Genomic DNA, 22,381 nt, shown 5'->3' with positions numbered 1-22,381 from the left:
TTTGTGAAGTGTGTGGTGCTCGCAGTATCCACAACAATGTCCTGGTTACTTTTTAAAAATGGTGTTGACTCCTTATGTGTGCATACATTTTGATGATTAAAAAAAAATTATATTCTATTATTTTACACACATATTGTAAAGTATTGTTTTGTTTGTTGACGCCAAAACTTGGTAAAATACTGTTATTACATGTTATTTGTCTGCCCGATAAAGTTTTTGGTTACAGTGAAACATTTCTCCAAAAGATGTTTGTCAATTCTTGTAATTATTTTATTTCAGTGTAAAAAGATGTCAGTCAGAATCCTGGACAAATGAAACCAAAACAGATGAAATGCATCTTGTAAGAGAATTTTTTCAGAATTTGGTTGAACTGACCTTAAACCTACTGAGCTCAGGATACAGAAACAAATATTCAGCAGAGGAAGCCGTGACGTTCACGTCATCAGAGACCAGAAGCTGTGACTGACTGGCCATATTTATTGTTTAGGAAAACAGAGGACTTGAGACCCTTTGGCACGTATGAGACACACACAGACAACACACACTCAACACACCTTTGTACAATCCAAATAAATAAAAAGTCTTCATCACAATAGTTCATGAGGATATTTCTCATTTCATTCCCGCGTGTAATCCAAAGCTGATAATCCGTCCCGGTTCTTTCCCCTCGCGAGTCTCTCCATCATAATATTCCCAAAAAATGGCATAAAAACGATATTGTTCAGAAAAAATTAAAAGCAGTCCATCTGCATGCTGGGAGCGGGAGGAATATCAGGGTCACAGAAGACAAATATTCAATCCATAATCAATCCACGGCGCCAACAGGAGGCGAGCGGCTTGATGCTCCTGCAGGTTTGCGCCAGAAAAATCCACTCGCACACATTTGAGTCCTGCAGGACGAGTTTTTAAAAACACACACGGAGTTCATTCTTACTCCATCAGAAGTGTGTGTGTGTGTTCCCCGGGAAGGGTGAGGAAGGTGTGTGTGCCTGGAAGGTTGCCAGTTAGATAGAGATGTAATGACCTCCGAGCCCTTTGCAGTCGGGGCTCGTGAGGTGGTCAGGTGTGTGTGTGCGTGCGTGTGCATGTGTGTGTGTTGAGCAAAATATGCAATGGTAAGTATAAAGTCACATGCTCACACATTGACACCTCCCTGAAAACAAAACAAACATCTTTACAAGCTCCACCCCCCCCCCCCCCCCGCAGCTGGACAGACCTGCACTTCCTCGTGGCCCTGAAGGGCCCGCTGCGGCGACTACTTGCTGCTGGCAGAGTCCCCGTCGGGCCTCATGCTGAAGGGCTCCAGGCGCTCGCTCTCCGGCAGCATGTTGTTGAGGCGCTCCATCAGCGGCACCGTCTGGTCGATGCCCATCTGGATGCGCCGCAGGATCATGGACATCTCGTTGACCTTCTGGATCTGCTCGGCGTACTTGGCGTAGCGCTTCTGCCGCTCCTGCATGATGCTGAACAAGGTTTCCACGGACAGGTCCATCTGGAGGGAGACGAGACGGAGAGGCAAGACTGACTTTTTGCCGAGTCATCTTCAAACAGCGCGTACTAATTCTCCATCAGCAACACCGGAGGCATGAATATGATTAATGTGATGGAGAAACGCACAGAGCAAGCATCTCTCAACACATCAGGAACATTTTAATTGAAGGAATAAGAAGCGTTGAGGCGAAATCCTAACGGTACCAACTGCCTGAGGAATTTGGAGTTCATTGAAAAAACTTCTTCACATATTATATATATATATTATATATATATCGTGGGGCATTTCAAATGTGTTTTATTTTCCATTTTCTTTCCAATTAAATTAATCACTCATTTATTATAAAATGTCCCAAAATAATTTTCACAATTTCCACAGCCAAAGTGAATGTCCTGAAATAGTTTGCTTTGTCCAATAAAATATATTCATTAGTAAATATTATAAAACAAAAAAGAATTAGCAGACATTTTTTACCTGATAATTACTGAAAATGTATAAAGATTTTTCACCCTCTTCATACAGACACACACACAGACATATATATATTTAAATACATATATTTAAATACATAAATATATTTAAATACACATATATATATTTAAATACATAAATATATTTAAATAATATATATACACACATATATATATATACACACACACACACATTAAACACTTTGAAAATCACTCAAATATTTACAAAACTTGTTCATTTTCTAATTAGCGAAAACTTTCTGCACAACTTGAAATGATCCGAGATAAATAAGAGATGTAAGAGGATTCTTTTGTTTCACTATCACTCATATGGTTGTTTTGGGATAGAGAAATGAGAAACTCTGCATGGTTAGTCCACCCCGCTGCCTCACCTCTTTGATCCTCTTCACCAGGGCATTCTGGTCGAAGGCCACGGCCTCGGCGCACTGGTGCAGGTGGTCCTGGTAGCGGAGGCAGAGCTGCAGAACCTGAGCCGCGTCGAGCCGCTCCAGACAAACACTGCTGGGCGACGTCTGGCCACTCAGCATGCCTGTGGAGCGCAGAAGGCAGAACGGACTCACACGGGCATGTTGGGACACTTGACAATTATTTGTATTTAGTGACGCAAAGGATGTGACAGGATTCACCCTCTGGCATTTCAGGAGTGTGCATCATTACACACATTTTAACACGGTGCTAATGGGACACAGCAACGAGTCCATGAGGGTGTATTTTCACACTTAACCCCAAATTGCTCCCGTAACCCTAAACTGGGCCTATGGCGTGTGAATGGGCAGGTGGTGCCGACCATCAGTGTATGAATGGGTGTTAGTGGGTGAATGACAGGTAGTGTCAAAGCGCTGTGAAAGGTCTTTAGACAAGTACAATAGTCTTCCATCAGAAAAAATATGGTATACATCTATTAATTCATTCGCTGGAAGACTCGTAAACAAGTTACCTTTTAAAAGTGGCTGAAATGTGGGTATCTCTTGAAGTTTGATGACATCTGGGTCGTTGTGGATGTTCCGCATCGACTGGGTCCCCTGAGCCACGACGACGATGTCATCCATCTTTGCTTTCTGCTTCGCTGGAGACGGCACCACTGCAACGACACAATTACTGTGAATACCGACAGGAAAGGAAGCAGTTACTTCACATCAGCTCACGTGTTGCCGTCACATCACCGGCTGGTAAATATGAGGTTTTAAGCACTTTTTTTAATCCAAAGAAGTAGTCACAATGTAAAAACACACCATAACAATATGCATTATTTGACTTCAATAAAGTAACATAGTAGTTATAAGTATTATTTAGTTAATATAAGCACAATAACATAACTTTTACATGTAACTGGCAAGTAAATAGAAGTAACTTCGAGATGTATATTAACCATAAAATGAGATTTTAAAAAGAAAGAAATAGTCAGAGTAAGGTTACTTTAGTGAATTTAACCCTCCTGTTACATTTGGGGTCAATTTGACCCCATTCAATGTTTGACGTCTCTAAAAAAATGACTAACATTATTTTTTTTGCTTCATATTTCATGACTTTTCCAAATTTATTGGGGACAACTGGGAAAACATAAAATTGATTTGATTTGATGAATGATGATATGTTTTCAATATCCTGCACACAACTTGTACGCATCAATTTGACCCCAGGCTGTTTTTCACTGTGTAAAACATATAAGAAATATCAACTTTTTTATATATTTAAAGGGCTATTTAGGTAGTCAACAAACAAAAAGAAAGTACCTGACATTTAAACTTGGGAAACAATATTAATTCTAATCATTTTCTGGAGGTTTTAATTGCTGGGGTCAAAAAGGGTAAAAGATGTGAGTAAATTTGAAGGTAACAGGAGGTTTAATCACATTATATTACCTTGCATCCCTCATAAGCTAAGATTCTCCTCCACTGTAGTTCACTTCTCTATGCACATCACTAACTCACGTATTCTCTTTAATGTGCCAGGAGTGGTCTTACCCGCAGAGCTGTAGTCGGAGTGTTTGTGCTCCGCGTCTCCGCTCTGCTCGGCTCCCATGATGCTAGCGGTTAGCTTCAGTCAACGATACCGGAAACTCAACAAATAAGCGATAAAGTTCAATTAACCGAATCCAGCGAACCCCTTCAAACGACCTCCCGCGCGCTCACGACGAGGCAACCGCACCCCCCTAAAAGGTTGCTGTTGTTGTTGTTTGTCGTTGTTGTTGGCTCGGGAGGTTTTATGCTAGCTCGCTACGTTAGCTGACGTCGGTCAGCTCGCACGTGAGCAGAGCTTCACGTGAAGTCACGTGACAGCCGCGCAGGCTTCTAGAGTGAAGCCGAGTGGAACCGAGTGAAAGCTTTTAAAGTGAAGAGCCAAAGATGTTTACGTGACGCGACAGAAATGCTCCATACGAGGGGCAACACTTCCGTAAATATTGACCACGTGGTCCTCCTCCCGCGCGCGTTGATTGGAGCGCTACCGCCCCCTACCGGTGGCAGAAAATAAACACAACACTGCAAAAAATGACTCATAGGGGGAAGAAGTAGTCAAGGTTTTTACTCCAATAATTACAAGTATAAATACAACAATGTCTCGAAGCTTGGCAAGAGAAATACAAGTTGAGGGTATTTGTTAGTGGTATGTAAAAATACTTTGACCTAAAGAGGTTTAGTTTACGTTATCAACATGATTCAGATAATAACATTTATGCTAAATACTTAGATACTATACAAACTGCTTATATTTTGCAGGAATATACTCAGTTAAGAGCATTTCTCTCAATTAAAAGACGCATATGTTGTTCATATGGTTGATATGATTTGAGTATATTAATATTATGTGTTTACGTATATATATGTATATGTATGCATCCAGTATATATACATGTTGTTAATTTAAGAAATGGATTACTTGTTTTTTATTTTATTTCTAACTCATTTTGAAAGTGTTTGCACATATGTATCACTCTTGGTTATCTGTGTTGTAATGAACACTAAATAATAATAATAATTATAATAATATTAATAATTATAAAACTACTCGTTCTGCATTAAAAATATCACTTAAGTAAAGTCAGCAAAACATTTCACAAGTAAAATGCCAAACAAAAGAAAATGAAAAATGAAGTAAAAAATGTACATGAATTTTATTTTTAAATAGTTGCCTATTAATATACATAAGTAGTATTTCAGAGCTCAACTTGTAACAGAGTATTTTTAAATAGTTGTTATTTTTACTTAGACCATATTTCCTCCGACACATCTTTTAAATGGGCAACACTTTAAAACGTGTTAGTGTAACAATAACAAAACAACACAAAACAACAGACATCTTTAACTCTGTAGATTTAATGAACAGGACAAACGCTGTGATTAAAAGCACAACTGAAATACATAAAACACTTTGAGTAACAAAAACAAGTAATATGCCGACACGTGGAAGTAGCACGGACACAAACAACAACGAGGATTATCTCGTTCTCTTTTACCGAATTAATGAACGAGCCAGTTTGTGGAAGTAAAGCGGTCTTTGTATCTTGTTATAGACAACAGAATTATACTGACAACACTTAAAAGGAATCTATAAACACAAAACAGGCTCATAAACGGACAACAATCTCTTTAATGCAACAGCCTGAAACCGAACACAGTGATGAATGCGATGATAAGATGACTGGAGCCTCTGAGAACACGTGGAACGGACGAAGAAGGGAAGTGAGAGAGACGTACGTACGAGGGGCTTCCGCGCTACACCAGTCCCGTCTAGTCGCTGTCCTCCACGGCCAGAGGGTAGGGGCGCAGGTCCAGGGTCAGCATGCGGCTGCACATGCATTCTTCAAACTGCGAAGGAGAGAGCGCCGCATCGTCACAACGCGGAGACGCCAACGACTTCTCCCTCATCTTGTTGTGTGATAAGCGTTACGTCGGAGTAGACTCCCAGCAGAGCGTCGGCCTTGGAGAAGAACTCCTCCTTCAGGGAGATGACGATGATCTGCATGTTCTCCTGGGACTCCTCTCTGATGAAGCTGGTCACCTGGACGCCGACAAGACACGGAGGGACGCAAGAAATGAGGCAGCGTTCCTGTGCAGTGGGTTTGTGCGTCATGATGCTGTGCACAACACAAATAACGTTAAGAGGAAAACTCTTTTCAAGCCTTCTGTCTGCAGGTTTTGTTATTCTGGAAGTCCAAAGAACACAAAGGTACAACTGTGCCCAGACGAAACAACGCAGCAGTTCATATCAATGTGTGGGTATGAATAATGTGGTTTATTTGTGTTATCAGCTCATTTGTTCGTTGATGTAATCTATTTATTTATCTTTTACAATATGAAATGTCAGAAAAAGTGTATAACGGCCGCCGCAATTCTCCTTAAAAGGAGCTCGGCAGGTTTTTCTTTATCGAGCTGAGATCAAACTAGATCATTGCACATCCTCTTGGCTCGATTTTCAGGCTTTTGAAAAATCTATCCTCGTAAAGAGGGCGTTCTATTGGCTGTTGGCACGCCCCTTTGTCAAACGCCGGATTTAAAGGCTAAACTATGAGCAACATGTCGCCGATGGGAGTGTTTGCAAAGGAAGACAATACGGCGGTTCCAGTAGATTTGCCGCCGGAGCATCCAGATGTTTAAAACCAGCGACTGTGGCGCGTGTGAAGCGTTGCATTAGTCGTGCTCCTCTGGCGTCGAGGAGAGCTGCAGGAGGCCAGCCTCAACTCAACCTCAAGATGTTCTACACTGTCCGAGGAATGGTCCAAAACTCAAAAGTATTCCACCAAATAGACAAAGCAAATCCTCACATTGGAGAGCAAGGAATCAAAGCATATTAGCATTTCTTATGAATGCATAACTTGCATAGTACATGGCTCGTTTTGCATTGTTTCAGCTCCATTGGAGACATTGATTGTAAACCCTGGGACGCAGAGGGAGCCGCACCTTGCTTATGTTCGTGTTGTCCAGCGCTGCATCCACCTCGTCCAAGATGAAGAAGGGAGCAGGACGGAAGCTGAAGGAGAAAACACAAACCGGGTTAAAGTGTACGGACTCGGCGACCCAGAGTTCGTGGGTCACATGTTGGAGCCACGGCCATTAAAAACTAACATAAGTATTAGAAAAGAGGAGATGCAGTTCATTTCCTAAGGAGAGATTCCCAGTGTCTCTGCATAAAGTTAATGGGTGTGAACGAGGAGAGGATCGAGCCTCTACTTTAATAGTCCATTCATCAGTTTAAAAACTAGCCGTTACGAGTTAAGCACCCAGAGTCTGCCGGTGTTTCCCCCTGGAAAAGTTTCTGAAAGATGTTTCGTGGCGTGTCAACAGCTGTGCTCATTATTTTTTGCTCTCTTTTCTTTTCTTTATAGCTGAGAGACGTAATTATCCAGCTGTCCAGCTTACAGATTTCGTTAAATGATTTGGGGGAAATAGGATCTTGGCGATTCAATCCGTCAGTACAGATTTATTAATTGTTATTTGGTGCTTTTCATGTGCAATATTTTGTACCTTGAGTTGATGCTTCTACACCAAGCACAGTTTCCCCTATTATAATGTCATTTGAATGCATTTGCCCAATATAATAAATCACTAATGTGCCTCTGAGGGCGTTGCGATCTGTACAGTGCTCCACCTCCTCTGTCCTTGGGACCCTCGGATCGGAAAAACATCACCAAGGAACTCTTGGATGGGGGAGCACATGACGTAATCTCCTGTCTTGTATTTGTATGGTCTAGTCTGACGTGAGCGGGTCACCTGTGGATGGCAAACACCAGGGCGAGGGCGGCGATGGCCTTCTCTCCCCCGGACAGGTTGTCCATGGACATGAAGCGTTTCCCCGGCGCCACGCAGTTGTAGTTGATGCCTCCGAGGTACGGCTCGTCTGGGTTCTCAGGGCTCAGGATGGCCTGCGACACAAATGGCAGGATCTCGTCATTCAAGTCCAGGTGGTAAAGAGAACTATGTGTAGTTTTACTTGTAATACTGTAATGTGGAGTAAATCACATCTGGAGAGCACAGAAACCCGACGGGTTGGTTCAGTAAAAAAAAAGTGGGTTATAAGATGATCCTTTTTTACTTATTTTCTCCTCAACTTTGACCCGCGAGGCTAAAATAAGGGTGCGGTTGATTTGGGGGATTTATTTTCATCCCCAGAAATAAACACGCTGAATGCACGAGAACACGCACTTCCCCTGCTGAACCGTTTATTACCGGAGGTCGTTTCGAGAGTTTCTACCGATTAATTAGCGGCGGTGTCTTGTTTAAGATTTAATACTACTTTTTTATTTTTATTAAATAGATGTGAATTTATAGTCTGCATTTTACGGTTAAGCTGAGTACATTAAAAAGTACTTTTAAACAAACATGCATGTGGGGGAGGAGAAGAAAAACGACTCAACAACCAAAAATAAACCCAATGAAACCAGAGAACGCCGAGTGTGTGTGTGTGCGTGTGTGTATGTGTGTGTGGTTGAGGTTGCGCCGCCTCACCTGGGCGCTGTTGTTCCTGCAGATTCTTTTATAGATCTGATCGATCACGACACACACGTGTTCGAAGCACCGGTTGAAGAGGTCCAGGCGCCGGTCTTTGACTTGCTCGAACTCCCGGCTGCATTTTCTGGCAGCTTGGGTGCTGGCATCGAACGCTGAGCGAGGGACGGGAAACACCGGTGACTCGGCAGTTACGGGTCCTTTAGCTATCGCGCTGCAACTTAAGTCTTATAGCATTTAGACGGATCTTGTAGAGGAGATGTTTGACGTATAAAACATTCATTAACGTCGAGACCGTACCGTCGGTGACGCCCTGTAGCATATCCTTCACCTCCCTCATCTTGGCCAGAGCCTTCAGGTTTGGCACCGTGGTGCGATGCAGCACTCCCTCTACGGAGGAGAGGGACTCCCTCAGCCTCTCCAAGAAGGCCTCCGCCTCCTTCTCCATCTCCAGACCCTGTACACACACACACACACACACACACACACACGTCATATAGATGTGTTTCACAGGAACAGACGACAGTGAGAGGAGGTTATGACGATGAGGCTTGATGTCCTGACCCTGAGTTCTGCGTCCAGGTCAGAGTAGTCGATGACGAGTCCCGCCTCTCTCTCGAAGATGGTCAAGGTGGTCGACGTGCTTTCTGATTCAGTCTCCAGCTGCACAGCGGAGAGAAAATCCGCCGTCGGGTTCGACCGACGCCAAAAGCGCGTCAAGTCACTTTATTACTTTTTTTTTCTGTCTCTCAAAAACCAGCAGTGGTCTCAGACATTATTACTCCAGTGTGAGCAGGTTTCTGACGCTTCTTTTATTACAAAATCTGATGATTCAAACTTTAAATTAACGTCTGGTGCTTTTTCCCCCCCGAAAGCTGCGGGCGTCGTAATGGTTATCGCAAAAGAGAAAAGAACGGTGACTTACCTGCACCTGGCTGACTTCATCCAGGTTCCCCGACAGCAGCGCGATGGGCAGACTCTGGATCTTGCAGGCCAGCAGCATGTTGTGCCTGAACAGGCGCTTCTGCTCCAGGGCCGACTCGGCGGACATCACCTCCCGCTGAAGCTTCGCCAGCTCTCTGTGAGTGGGGGGGCGGATTGGGGGAAGAGAGAGAAACACTCAAAAGCCAGAGAGTAGATCGAAATGTTATCTGGCCCTGGAGGCGAGGGATGATGGCAGAACATCTCTCCACCGCCAGGAATAGAGAGCAGAGACGGATCCTATGAGTTTAATTGATTTTGAATTCAGTCATATCGTCTCATCCTCGAGTCTTATTGCCACATCCTCTTTCAAGCGACTTCCAAAACATCGTTTCCCAGAAGAGAGCCAGAACCCTTTGGCCACGTTGACGTTCTCGCACGACAAAGACGTCCGAGTTCATATTCATTTATGTTCATATTAATATAACCGTTGTTTACATTGTGTTTCGTGCCGCTCTAATGGATAGATGGATTAGCGATAGAAAACGAGCCGTTAGTGACGCGGTCGGCAGTGCCGGGGTTACTTGTTGGTCTCCTTGAGGCTCTGGGTCTTCTGGTCCAGCTCCGCTTTGGCAGCGGCCACCTGGCTCTTCTTCGACAGCAGCTGGTCGTTCAGCTCCAGCTGTTTGTTCTGACCGTCCTCCACCGCTGACAGCAGCTTCTCCTCATCCTTGAGGGGAGGAAGGGGGGAGGGGTGGAAACATGAGGGTTGAAAAAGTCTTTATTTCACACCAGCAAACTGAAACGTCCCCAAACTCAGGAGGAATAATTCAAGCCGTCCTTCTGGACCCATTTGACCCGTCCGACGGTTGGTTGAGTCGACTACCTCCCTCTGCTCGGCCATGGTTTTCTCCCCCTTGTCGATGGTTTCCTCCATCTTTCGGAGGTTATTTTTCTGCTGTGTCAGCTGCTCTTGTTCGTACTCCAGCCGTGCGTTCAAGCGGGTGCACTGACTCTCAAACTCCAGCCTGAGAAGAGAGCCACGTCGCAGTGTTTATGGAGTGAAACTCAACGTCTTAAAAAAAAAAATTTATTTGAGGTAACACAAGCGCTAAATCTCTTTAATCGAGTCTGTGCGTCGCTTAAAAGAATAAAGAATAAACAACCCATGAAATAGTAATCTCACGTTATGCATTGAAATGCATTATTATTGAGTGAGTCTCAGACAGATGTTTGTCGATGTCCCGGGAAATTAAACACAAAGAAGGAGATCGATGGAAAACAAAACTACGTCTTGTGTTTTGCGATCGTTTGGTAATCAAAGATCTGATTAATTCTGCTTTCCACTCCGAGCTCATCGGGGATTGGCTGGTGAAGGTTCACGTGATGAAGATGGCGCCGCGTGGGTTCTCCTACCGCTTCCTGTCGAGCTCCGTCTGCTGCTTCAGGTGCTCCTGCTCGTATTCTCCGATGCGGTCGACGCCGATCTCGGCGCAGAAGTCAAAAAACACCGTGTCCTCGATCTAAAACGCCACATTCAATGTAAAGTATCACGAAAGACAAGGTGATGGAGATACACCACGGCCAGGTCGGATTGGCTGTCGCTGAGGTGCAGTACCTGGTCGATCTGGTCTCTGAGGCTCTTCATCTCCGCCTCCTTCAACTCCACGCTCTCCTGCTGCATCCGGATCTGAGAGTCCAGGTTTGTCAGTTCGCTCTCCAGACGAGAAATCTCCTGAAAGCCAGACGGCGGGACACGTTTAGCTTCCCGCGTCCCGACCACCCGGTACCACGCGTTGTACATCTCGTGACCCGCCGGCCTAAGAACGCGGTGTCGGTCGTGAGGCCCTCCCCTTACCGCGTGGCAGTGAGGGATGTTTTTCTTCTGAATGTTATCCCTGTCTGCGTTGGAGTATTTGAGGCGGGTCTGAGCGCCCTGAGCCTGAGCCACCGTCTGCTTCAGGTCAGAGTCCTTCCGCTTCAGCTTCATCAAATCCTGCCGAGACACGGGGAGTCAAAGGTACCTGTGAGTTAATGACGCCTGAAAGGTGATCAGCCCGTCTGTGAGTCCGGTTCTTGACAATATAATCCAGCCATCAATACACAGTATGTTTACGACATGATGTATAGCAATAACACAAACAGTGTTGAGTCATGTGTCACAGGGCAGGACATGAACCTAAGCAATTTACGTCAAATAAACCTTTACATGGTACGATTAGCCGAAATATGTGACATGTCGTAGAGCATCCTCCTCCTCCTCCTCCTCCTCATGACTTACGCGCATCTCTGCCATCAGCTGGTCCTTGCGCGCCTTCAGCCGCAGCATGTCCTTCTCGTCCCAGCACCGGGCTTTGGTCCGGAGGGAACTGGAGCCTCCGGAGATCACGCCGGCCTTGGTGAACAGCGTCCCGTCCAGCGCCACCGTCTACCGGGCACACATCGGGTTAGCAACACTTCAGGCGGGGAGCAGATTCGGGGCTGCGGGTGGTGATGTTAAGAGAAGCCGGTTTGGATTTTGGGAGATTCGTACTGATGCCTCTTTCGAGTAATTATCTGTTGACCTTTTCACCTGCATCATTTGTTATTTGAACCGGCATAATGTATTTTATATTGGAACAACTACTGGATGAAGCCGTGAGAGACAACATACACCGTTCTGTAACGCTGCATTCGGGTTCCGACACAATTTCCATTTGATTTCCCCTTTCCAGACGGAAATGTCCAATTGTTGCAAGCTACTGCAGCTCATGCAAATAAATTCAACGGACATCATTCTTGCTACCAACAACGCCACTGCCCTGTTGAGACTCCGCCCACTGTTGAGACTCCGCCTACTCCTCCTCTCTACCTCCATCTGCCTGATGGATCGTGGAGGTCTCCATCGTGGAATATGCCTACTATGAACTATTCATACTCTGTCACATTCATTGAATGTATTTTAACTCTAAATCTGTCCTTCTGTACACATTACATCTATTGTCCTGTCCATCCTGGAGAGGGATCCTCCTCTGTTGCTCTCCTGAAGGTTTCTTCCCTTTTTTCCACCTGAAGGGTTATTTGGGAGTTTTTCCTGATCCGATGTGAGGTCAAAGGGCAGGGATGTCTATGTGTACAGATTGTAAAACACTCTGAGACACATTTGTAATTTGTGAAATTGGGCTATACAAATAAACTGAATTGAATTGAATTCTCAGCTGCGACGCTGAAACACGGCAATGTGTTCCATCTTCTGTTCATCCTGAGCCCCAACAGTAACCGACGGGTTGCTCATATTCAGAGCGACCATTGACTTTGTGTCTCGTGCTTCTTGCCTTTCATTTGATCGGATTAATCTCTCTCATATCGTGGTGAATACCTTCGTCTCCACACTCTGCTCACCTGAATACTTAACCCCAGAGGGCTTACCTTGAGGCGCACGGGTCCGTCAAAGGCCACGGTCCGCGCTTCTTTGATGGTCTCGCACACCAGCGCGTTGCCGCAGACGAACTGCACCACCTTCCTGAGCTGAGCGGAGCCGCTGGCGTTGTTGACCTGCACGACGTCGACCACCATCTTGGCGCCGGGCACCTCCCTCAGCCGCTCGTTCAGGGGACTCACCTGGGCACATGCAAGGTTGGGACGGCTATCACATACGCTGTGTTTATACTGAATGTTTGTACTGGGGGGAAAAACACACATCACCTTCTAAACTATTTTTTTTGGTGCATTTTCAGCCGTCTAAAGAAATAATTACGTACGTCCAGGTAGTCGATGGGCAGGAAGGTCTCGCGCTCGGCTCCCTCTTCCTTGATGAACGAGATGCAGTCACGAGCCACTTTCTCTGTGGACACCACGATGGCGTTCATGAAGCGGCCAAACACCTTGATGACAGCCAGCTGGTACTTCTTATGGACGGGGCTGCACAAGTCGGACAGGCGACCAAACTGGGACAGAAAAATATGAAGAAACGGTTTAAGAGTCATTTCCACGGAGAAAGTTAAAGGCTTTATGAACCTCACAAATAGTGAATATTCACTGATATTTATAAACAATGATGTGCTCCACAAGGTTAAACCATAATACTATATGAATGCTCTCGAAAGCAGCAGCTAGACATTATGAGTTCAGCTTGAAGACAGACAAGGGACTTGAAATGATTAAGATCTGCATTACAAACGACTCGCGTGTGGATTTATAGCCGCTGTAAATTTTAACGACGCTTGAAGGGAAAAAAAGTATTTTGATTTATAGAGATTATATGAAGGGATTCATTACCATCTCCCGGGGAAACTGAACTGAGCGTGAGAGGTGTACGATATGAAGGAGTCTCCAAGGCGCTGATCTTGAACTGAATTGTGTGAGATAGACTTATTACCTTCGCATTGAAAATGCAGAAGGTTATGTTTTGATCGCCGTGTATTTATTTATTTATTTGTATGCGTGTTACTCGCATAACTCAAAAAGTATTAAACCGAATCGCATGAAATTTGGTGGGATTGGTTATTATCCGGGGACCATTTGATTAGATTTGATCGGGTCAAAGGTCAAGGTCATGAAAAGGTCAACATCTTCTTTTTACCATAGCGCGGTCAATTTCTATCCAATTGGCATGCAACTAATGCCAACATGTTCATAATTCAATGCCCAATCTTGTGATATGCGAAGGTATGCGCTCTACCGAGTGCCCGTTCTAGTTTAGTTTTCTTCTTCTTTTTCTCCGGCCTGTCATCTCTACTCTCTCTCTCCGTGTGCTCGTCTGTCTCTTACCACCGTTTCTGGGAAGCGACTGCGCAGCCGGTCCAGCAGCTCGTTGCGTCGCTGCTGGCATCGGCTCTCCTGGCTGTCCAGGTGGGCGTTGCCCAGCTCCTCCATCACCTGGCCCAGCTCCTCCTTCAGCTCCTCGCTGCGCTGGCGGCCTCGCTGCAGCTCCGCGCCGAGGCTCTCCTCCAGCCGACGGTACTCTTCGAGGGACGACCTGAAACGCCCCCCAGTGACTCTGTAACGTTTGCTGGGATTTCCATCCGGGGTGTTTACCTCTCGAGTTCGGGGAGTGTACGACGCGTCGTCGATAAATAAGCGTAAAGTTCCATCCACAGCTCCCTGACGTACGTGCAGGTCTTGGTGTACTCTTCCAGCTTCTCTGCTCTGCGTACCAAGTCTTCCAGCTGAGTCTGGTTGCTCCTGATGGTGACCTACAGCGGACCACATTCAAAGAGAAACTAAAGCGACGGTAATTATTGTTGGGTTTTGATTTATTCCGACAGGTGATTTCAGGATAAAAAGGACCAAAAACCCCGCTGCACACAACAGGGTTCTTACACATTTTGACCAATGGTTTTCCATGACTTTTAACCAAATTTCCATGACCAAACTGAAATCTCGGGAGACATGAAAAATGTAGAAAATGTTGCGTATTGATTGCGGACGCCGGCTTATATTTTGAGCGTCTTTCTTTAAAAAATATATTCATTATTTCAAACTCGGCGTAAATGAACATGTGATTATAACAAATTTCCATGACTTTTCCAAAACTTTTATGATTTAAGTTTTTCCCCCATGACTTTTCCAGGCCTGGAAATGACCATTTTAAAATTCCATGACTTTTCCAGGTTTTCCATGACCTGAACCCTGACACAACCTGCTGGACACCGAGCGGAAGACGGCCGGACATTTCCCTCAGGAGACCAAAAACAGAGCGACAGTAACGGGACGTGTGCCACTGGCGGTACCTCCACTTCCTTCTTGCGGCGCTGGTCGAAAGCCATCTTCTCGCTGTCCGCTCTCACCTCCCAGTGCAGCCGCTCTGCCTGCTGGTTGAGGACCGCCCCCTGCCTCCGGGCCATTTCCTTCAGCTCTTTGTATCGCTCCAGCTGGAGCGGGAAACAAAGGAGTCACGGTACTTGAGATTTAGCGGGAACAACACCAGGGAATTTCAAGCATTCCTTTTAATACCGTTTGTATACTTGTTTTTGTTTATTGCAAAAAAAACGACATTTTACAAGATTATATTTAAACACAATAATGATGTTATCAGGGTTCAGACGCATGTTGACCTCATGGATTTCCAGGACTTCAAACCAAGTTTCCATGACCAAACATTTTGTGAAATCTCGGTGAATACATGACCAAGTGAGAAAATCTAGTAAAGTAAAATGTAGTATTTAAAACCAACTAATGAGAATTCCAAAACATAACATTTTGGGAAAAGTCATGGACATTTCTCATATTCATATGTTCATACTGCGTAAATGAAGATATGAATATAACAAGTTTCCGTGACTTTTCCAAAACTTTTGAGATTTTATTTTTTTCAATGACTTTTCCAGGCCTGAAAATAAGCGTATTAAAATTCCATGACTTTTCCAGGTTTTCCATGACCGTACGAACCCTGTGTTATTGACCATCACCCGATGCACATGTGTGCCCTCTTAGCCAAGCAGGACTTACAGCTGAATGGGATGCCATTAGTCATCGATGGGACGCCATTAGTCATCCAAAGAAAGACTTGAATACAAAATATACATTACGGAATTCATGAAACTGTCATTGTTTTTTTCTCTTGTGATCTAACGGTGTCTGCAGTTCGGTTATGTGGTTCATTTTAATAAACCAAACATTGATTTACAATCTCTGATTCGTGGCTGTTTAATATGCATTTATATGCAAGACAAGCTTTGGTGGATGGATTAGATTAAACCAGATAAAGTTTATGTTGTGGATATTTAACTTTCTGTTCAAGATAAATGCACAAGAACAAAACCCCCACCTGATGCTCATCCAGCTCGATGTCTCTCCTCAGCGAGGCTCCCTTCTTCTGCTGCTGCTTCTCGTAGTTCCTCCAGGTGCTCTCCAGTTCAAAGATCTCCTGCCGCTCTTCCGCTAGCTCCTGCTCTTTAATCGCGATCAGCTTCTGGCTCTTCCTCAGGGCATCGCGGACCTCCCCCGCCTTCTTTGTGTGATGGGAGGCGTTCACTTTGGCTTTGATGTACTGGGATCGACACTGGGACAGGACGTGCTCCTGGGCACTGGGTGGCAGAGGGAGATGGGACTTAAGAGTTCATTCAAGTCGTTGGCACAGACCACCAATCCATACAACATATATGCCAGATCCATTCGGGCTAAACTGGAGACTTCTCAAACACATCCCTGCATCGAAAAACAGCTGATGAGGGAAGTTTATCCGTTAGCTATACTTTAGGGTCGTTTCTGATGTACTGGTTCAATATTAAATCCACACAAACCGGATCTCCTTCTCTATGTGCTGCTGCTCTCTGGTGAGACGTCCATGTTCCTTCTTGAAGGTTTTGACCGCCTGCTCCTCCTTCCCCAGTGTGCTGTTCTTTGCAGCTGCAGCCAGCTGCTTCTCCCTCAGGATGTCGCTCAGAACGTTGATGCACTTTTCGTTCCAGAAGAGCTCAGACAGGCTCAGCTGCAGGCGGTTTTGGTGAAGGTCGTCCACCAGCGTCTGGTACTTCTGGGCCTGGTAAAGTGTGAATGAATTGATAAAGAGAAACTAAGGCCACAGTTCAGTTGATGCTGAATAGATCATTATTATGAACCTCAATGGAGAACGCTTGGGCCACGTCCCAGAATGGAGGTGAGAATAAAGCATCACAACAAGAACATTCAAATAAATCAAGAGCCAAGTTGATAACGGTTGATGCTCTCACATCAAACAAAGCCTCTACACAATTATTTTTTTTTTTTTTTTTTTTTTTTTTTATTTTTATTTTTTTTTTATTTTTTATTTTTATTTGCTTATGTTCATTGATTTTGGTATTGATGATAAAATGTGAATTTTTATTTTATAATTTTACTTATGTTTCATCAAATATCAAATTATCATATCATATTAATATTTTTGAAATAATAAAAAAATAATTGAATAAATAAATAAAAAAAAATCAGAACTTCAAAAACAGAAAAGAATCAGAACAGTTTTATTGCCAGGAATTTTTTTTTTTTTTTTTTTTTTTTTTTTTTTGAACAACAACAACTTTCAATCAACACAACACAAAACAACACAACACATGACACAACAACAACACAAATAATGGTGTAAGTGTTTGGGTGTGTGGGTGTAGTGTGGTGTTGAAGTGAAGTGAGAGAAGGAGGAGGGAGGAGGGAGGGGAGGAGGGAGAGAGGAGAGGAGGGAAGGGAGGGGGAGGAGGAAGAGGAGAGAGAGGAGGAGGAGAGAGGAAGGTGGTGGGAGTCAGTGGGTCAGGGGTGTGGTCAGTGAGTTCCGGCCCGGGGCCCCCCGCCGCCTTCGTCGGTGGGTGGTCTGTGGCGGTGGGGCTTGGGTGGGACCCCCCAGGGGGTCCTCATGGAGGAGGGGGGAGTGTCCAGGGTCAGGGGGGTGGGGGGTCAGGACAATCTGACAGCACAGGTTTTTCCACAACTACCTCCATCACTTGTTGTGTGTAGTTCAACACTATGAACTGGTTTGACAGGGGTTCAGCCTTTACTAAATGGTCGACATTTGCAAAAAAAATTAGACACAGTATTTACATTTTCACATTTTTCATCAACCATCGACTTTTTTTTTTTTTTTTTTTTTTTTTTTTTTTGTTTTGTTTTTTGTTGTTGCTTTTGTTGTTCTACACCTACCCACCACTATAGTTAGCGGTAATGCCTGACTTGGTCCACCTTTACATTAACTCCAGAAGAAGAAGAAGAAAAGAAGAAGAAGAAGAAGAAAGGCTGGGCTGTGTGTGGGGTGTGGGGGTGAAATGAGGCGCAGGCGCAGGAGACAAATGACATGGCTGGCGCGAGGTCAGAGAGAGAGAGATCAGAGGGGATCTCACCACCCCCCGTCGGCCCCGAATCTGAATCTGACTCTCAGGGTCGACTCAGTGTCTCACCCTACCCTATAGACTGATGCTACGTAAACGATTGGGAGCGGGCGAGGTTTTTTGAGATTTAGTATAAGAAGGAAAGTTGACACAACATCCGGTTTTGCAAAGTTAGCGTAAAGAACGAAAACAACATCCGTTTATCAAAATAAGAATATACACAAATCATACATAACATATATAAAGTAAACAATGAACTGATTTTTGTATCTTTAGAGATCGTTTCTGAGATTTAGCTTAAATTATGCTAACATTAGAACATTTTACAGTTTATAAGTTAGTCAAAAGTATGTTAAGAAAAATGTATATAGATTTAGTATCAGTTTTTCCCAGGAAATGAATGATGAAATGTGCACCATATCTGAAATCCTACAACAACAATCAATCAAACAAAAACAATCAATCAATTATAATTTTTTCAAAAGTCCTAAATGTTTAAAGAAATTAAAAAAATCTTTAATTTTGTGTTTTTTTTTTTATATATGTTATATTCCATCCTCCAGTCAGCAATATGCTACAACAAATAAATAAAAAGAATCATTCAATCAATGATCGGTATTATATGATCGGTAGATAGAGACTTCAGTGAGTGATGATCGGCACCAAAAACCTGATCGGTGCATCTCTAGAAACCAACAAATGTTTTGGACATCGAAGTGCAAACATACACAGCTCAAGGTATGTTTTTTCTTAAAATATGTTGGCAAAAGAGGCATAATTATATATTGTCATATTATGTATCAGTAATACAAAAAAAAAATGAAAAAAAATTTTTACTGTTTTATACTGCTTTTCCTTTTTAGAGAATAGAGAAAAATTTGGGGAGGCGAGAGAGAGGGGGGAGGGGGGGGGGGGTGGTGTGAGTGAGTGCTTACCGCCGTGTGTGTGGATGTGCATGGGCAGCCAGCAGCAGCTGCTGATCACTCTCACTCAATATCGACTGCAAGAATAGGATGTGAAAATTTTTTTTTTTGCGCCTAACATTTTTTTATTTTAGGGGCCACACTACTCCAAAAAAAAAGTCTCTCTGCCTGCTTTGAGGAACGACTGTCCAAAGATGTATGCTGTTATCCCAAATGACTATCACCTATATGAGAGCAGTATGTAAAAACAGCTAGACTCTTTTGACTTGATCCTTGGTCGGACGAACGACCTCGTTTTGTTTCGTGTTCACCTCTAGTGAACTGAAAGACCTTCTGTGAGGAGTTTTTCTATTTGTTGAGACCCTTTGTGTTGTTTTCGGAGAGAAAGTTAAAGCCCCTCATTCTGGAAGCAGAAACAGCAGCACAAGGGACCGTTTCATAGTCGCACCGTGTCCTCCAGATTGGGAAATGAATAAAAGCCATCTGCTCTATTTGTCTAAAATAACTGCATGTGTGTTGACGTTGGGGATTTGGGGAACAAGCCACCGTGGCTGGGTGTGGCTTTACCTCTATTTTCTCGTGTGAAACCAGTTTCCTCTCGACGGTAGCAGACCTCTTCTTGTTGAAGTGGAACTGTGTATCCTCTTTCGCCTTCAGCAGGGCCTTCTTCTTCATCTCATACTCTGCAGCGCACTCTCTCGACTGACTGATCCACTCGAACATCTTGGTCCTCTCCTTTGGGTTCTTCAGAGCTATGGACTCCACCGCCCCCTGGTGGTGAGAATAATGAACACGACTTGTTTTTAAGGCATTATTACTACCAGGCGTTATAATAGTAATAAGTCCCTACATAAGTCTTTAACAGAAATTAGTGCGTTTGGGATTCCATATGATTGATACCCTACAGGTTTAATAAATTACATAATTTAACTTCAAATATGGACTGTGTGTGTACTGTGTATATACTGTAACACTGTTGTTTGGTGAGATCTTTGCACTATTGTTTTGTTAGTTAATTTCATATTATTAAATTGTTTTTGTTATATTGACCATTATTCATATTTAATATTACTTTACTTGTATCTATAAATGCTGCTGTAGCGAAACAATGTCCCCTTGCTGGATTAATAAAGTAAATATCTATATTTCTGTCTCTATCTCTGTCCTCCATAATGTAGTACTATGTGTAATATGTACTGAGGTGTCCTGTATCCGGCCTCGATATCTTTCAATCATGTATTTTTGTGCTTTAGTGCCCATAACAAGGTTTTTTTTATAGCAGGAAAGCATTAATACAATGAGTACATCTGCTCATCTGTCTATTCTACACCACAGCATGTTTTTGTGTGGGCCTACGCCGATGTTTACAACCCGTGTTTATAACAGTGTTTTACCTGGAACACCACACAGTTTCGAGCTTTGGTCACAATGCCGATCTTCTCCAACTCCTCGATGTATTTGGTCAGGGTCACATGAGCGCCATTGATGCAATACTCGGAGGAGTCGCCTACAAAACACAGGAAAGGGAGTTATAAGAGACTAAAGGATTAAACTACCGTCCTTATCGCTAGTTGACAATACTGGGAGCAGCAGGGAAGACATGTTAATAGAATAAAACTATAAATAACTGAATTGTGCAGACCTGTAATCTACCTAACATAGACAATACATATATGGAGTAATTGTATCTACGAGAATATAATTACATTACATGTCATTTAGCAGACGCTTTTATCCAAAGCGACTTACAATAAGAGCATCAACCTAGAGTACAAACTAAGAACAAGAATACAGAAAGTAACATTTCCTCAACATAGTCGAACTATAAAAGTACCATAAAGCCATTTAAGTGCCACTGAAGTGCTAATCTGTGTTTCAATCCAGATATAGTCGGAAAAGATGTGTTTTGAGTATATTACATATATATATATTTTTTTTTTTTTGTTTTGTTGCCAAACTGCCCTGCCATTGAAGCACCAACGCTTTCTCAACAGGTTAACTACTCAACAATAAATAATACTAAGCTGAATACCGTTGACGCTCCGGGAGAAGACGGTCTCCCGGTCCTCGTGGTCGCAGCACCGCAGGGCGACGCGGACCGCGTCCCGGACCGGCCGCCCGATGTGGGCTCCGTGGACCAGGTCCCGAAGGTGATTCACCCGCAGGGAGGCGACCCGCTCCCCCATGGCGAAGCTCAGGGCGTCCATCACGTTGGACTTGCCTAGTGTGTGTGTGTGCGGGGGTTTTAGCCGTTGGCTTTTAAAGGAGCCGTTACGCACTTATTGGTTGGTGTTTTAGCTTCGGTTGCTAAGCTAGCCTTAATATAAGGTTAGCAAAAACACAATTACATGTTTTACCCAAACAAACACTTCTATTCAGTCAATTATGAATTTAGCTAAAAGAAGATTAATATACAAAAAAAAGGTTCACCGTTGTATTTCAGCTGACAACTTTAATATTAACTCAACTAATGAGCTGACGCGCCATTAGCATCGGAAGCTAACGTTAGCTCGCTCGATATTTAACCTACATTGACATAAAAAGTTCACTTACCAGAACCATTTGTCCCAATTATGCAATTAAATCGCACGAACGGACCGATGACGTTTTTCCCCCGCCATGACTTGAAGTTTTCAATATCAATTTGTTTGAGATAGCCCATTTTAAGTCCACTTTAGTGGCAGCAAGTTACTCGGCTGGTTTAAAGTGCGAGGGGGCGAAGTTCAGTGGCGGGAAGCGCAACTTCCCCTTTTAGATGGAGAAACATGTTTTTAGCTGATTCCAGATCAGTTGTTGTGACGTTACTATATTTAGTCACAGTTACACATCAAACTAATCGTAATGTAATCCTTACTCTAATGTGTTAATTGAGGAATAACACTGTATAAATGCTCTGTTACAAGTACAAGTATACAAATATAATTATTGAAATATACTTCAAGTACTATAAGTAAAACTACTCATGATGCAGAATGGCTAATTTCAGAATAAAACATGATATAATTAAATTATAGTAATTTATGCATTACTATGTACTTTATATATACTGCTGGGCACTTTAATCCATAATAATAATTAAAAATCTACTACATTGTAATTATTGATCTGAAAAATAAGTTGTAACGCTTTCAATTTAATGTAGTGGAGTAAAAAGTACAATATTTCCTCCTTCAATGTAGTGGAGTGAAAGAACAAGTAACTAAGCTAAGCTTTCATTCCCCTATACCTTTTACACCACTATCATAACTTAAACATTATCTTTGCATATTTTGATTATTGATTTTTAGAATTACTAAAACAATTAGCTCCACCTTAACCAGCTGCAACATTAAAAAGG

At 43.4% G+C, this 22,381-nt stretch overlaps 2 protein-coding genes across 2 annotated transcripts; both read right to left on the bottom strand.

Moving 5' to 3' along the window:
- Window positions 1–244: 244 nt before the first annotated feature.
- Window positions 245–4,358, bottom strand: borcs5 (BLOC-1 related complex subunit 5). Its single transcript, XM_056417865.1, has 4 exons — window positions 3,948–4,358; window positions 2,921–3,064; window positions 2,355–2,512; window positions 245–1,492 (listed from the first exon to the last, which is right to left on the bottom strand). Exons 1-4 carry the CDS (start codon window positions 4,003–4,005, stop codon window positions 1,256–1,258), a joined length of 597 nt encoding a protein of 198 aa, XP_056273840.1. The 5' UTR covers window positions 4,006–4,358; the 3' UTR covers window positions 245–1,255.
- Window positions 4,359–5,711: 1,353 nt separating this feature from the next.
- Window positions 5,712–21,706, bottom strand: smc1b (structural maintenance of chromosomes 1B). The gene is made up of 25 exons (XM_056416165.1): window positions 21,598–21,706; window positions 21,077–21,265; window positions 20,439–20,551; window positions 19,612–19,815; window positions 16,571–16,809; window positions 16,096–16,354; window positions 15,059–15,199; window positions 14,439–14,521; window positions 14,097–14,304; window positions 13,088–13,273; window positions 12,756–12,947; window positions 11,629–11,775; window positions 11,206–11,343; window positions 10,966–11,082; window positions 10,764–10,870; window positions 10,234–10,375; window positions 9,932–10,077; window positions 9,352–9,505; window positions 8,991–9,089; window positions 8,727–8,883; window positions 8,427–8,581; window positions 7,692–7,843; window positions 6,882–6,951; window positions 5,872–5,982; window positions 5,712–5,789 (listed from the first exon to the last, which is right to left on the bottom strand). Exons 1-25 carry the CDS (start codon window positions 21,704–21,706, stop codon window positions 5,712–5,714), a joined length of 3,696 nt encoding a protein of 1,231 aa, XP_056272140.1.
- Between the last annotated feature and the right edge of the window lie 675 nt (window positions 21,707–22,381).

The sequence above is a fragment of the Pseudoliparis swirei genome, chromosome 6 (assembly GCF_029220125.1).
Source record: "Pseudoliparis swirei isolate HS2019 ecotype Mariana Trench chromosome 6, NWPU_hadal_v1, whole genome shotgun sequence".
In the NCBI taxonomy this organism is placed as follows: domain Eukaryota; kingdom Metazoa; phylum Chordata; class Actinopteri; order Perciformes; family Liparidae; genus Pseudoliparis; species Pseudoliparis swirei.
This window is presented reverse-complemented; position numbering and strand designations above follow the sequence as displayed.

Excerpts from the sequence above, each read along its gene's own strand:
- borcs5 (XM_056417865.1), bottom strand. The coding sequence starts at position 4,005 with ATGGGAGCCGAGCAGAGCGGAGACGCGGAGCACAAACACTCCGACTAC. Across the intron at positions 3,065-3,947 it reads CTCCGACTACAGCTCTGCGG|TGGTGCCGTCTCCAGCGAAG; the intron begins GTAAGACCACTC and ends GTGTCGTTGCAG. Across the intron at positions 2,513-2,920 it reads ATTTCAGCCACTTTTAAAAG|GCATGCTGAGTGGCCAGACG; the intron begins GTAACTTGTTTA and ends TGCGCTCCACAG.
- smc1b (XM_056416165.1), bottom strand. The coding sequence starts at position 21,706 with ATGGGCTATCTCAAACAAATTGATATTGAAAACTTCAAGTCATGGCGG. Across the intron at positions 8,582-8,726 it reads GCTACAGGGCGTCACCGACG|CGTTCGATGCCAGCACCCAA; the intron begins GTACGGTCTCGA and ends TCCCTCGCTCAG. Across the intron at positions 7,844-8,426 it reads GCAGGAACAACAGCGCCCAG|GCCATCCTGAGCCCTGAGAA; the intron begins GTGAGGCGGCGC and ends TTTGTGTCGCAG.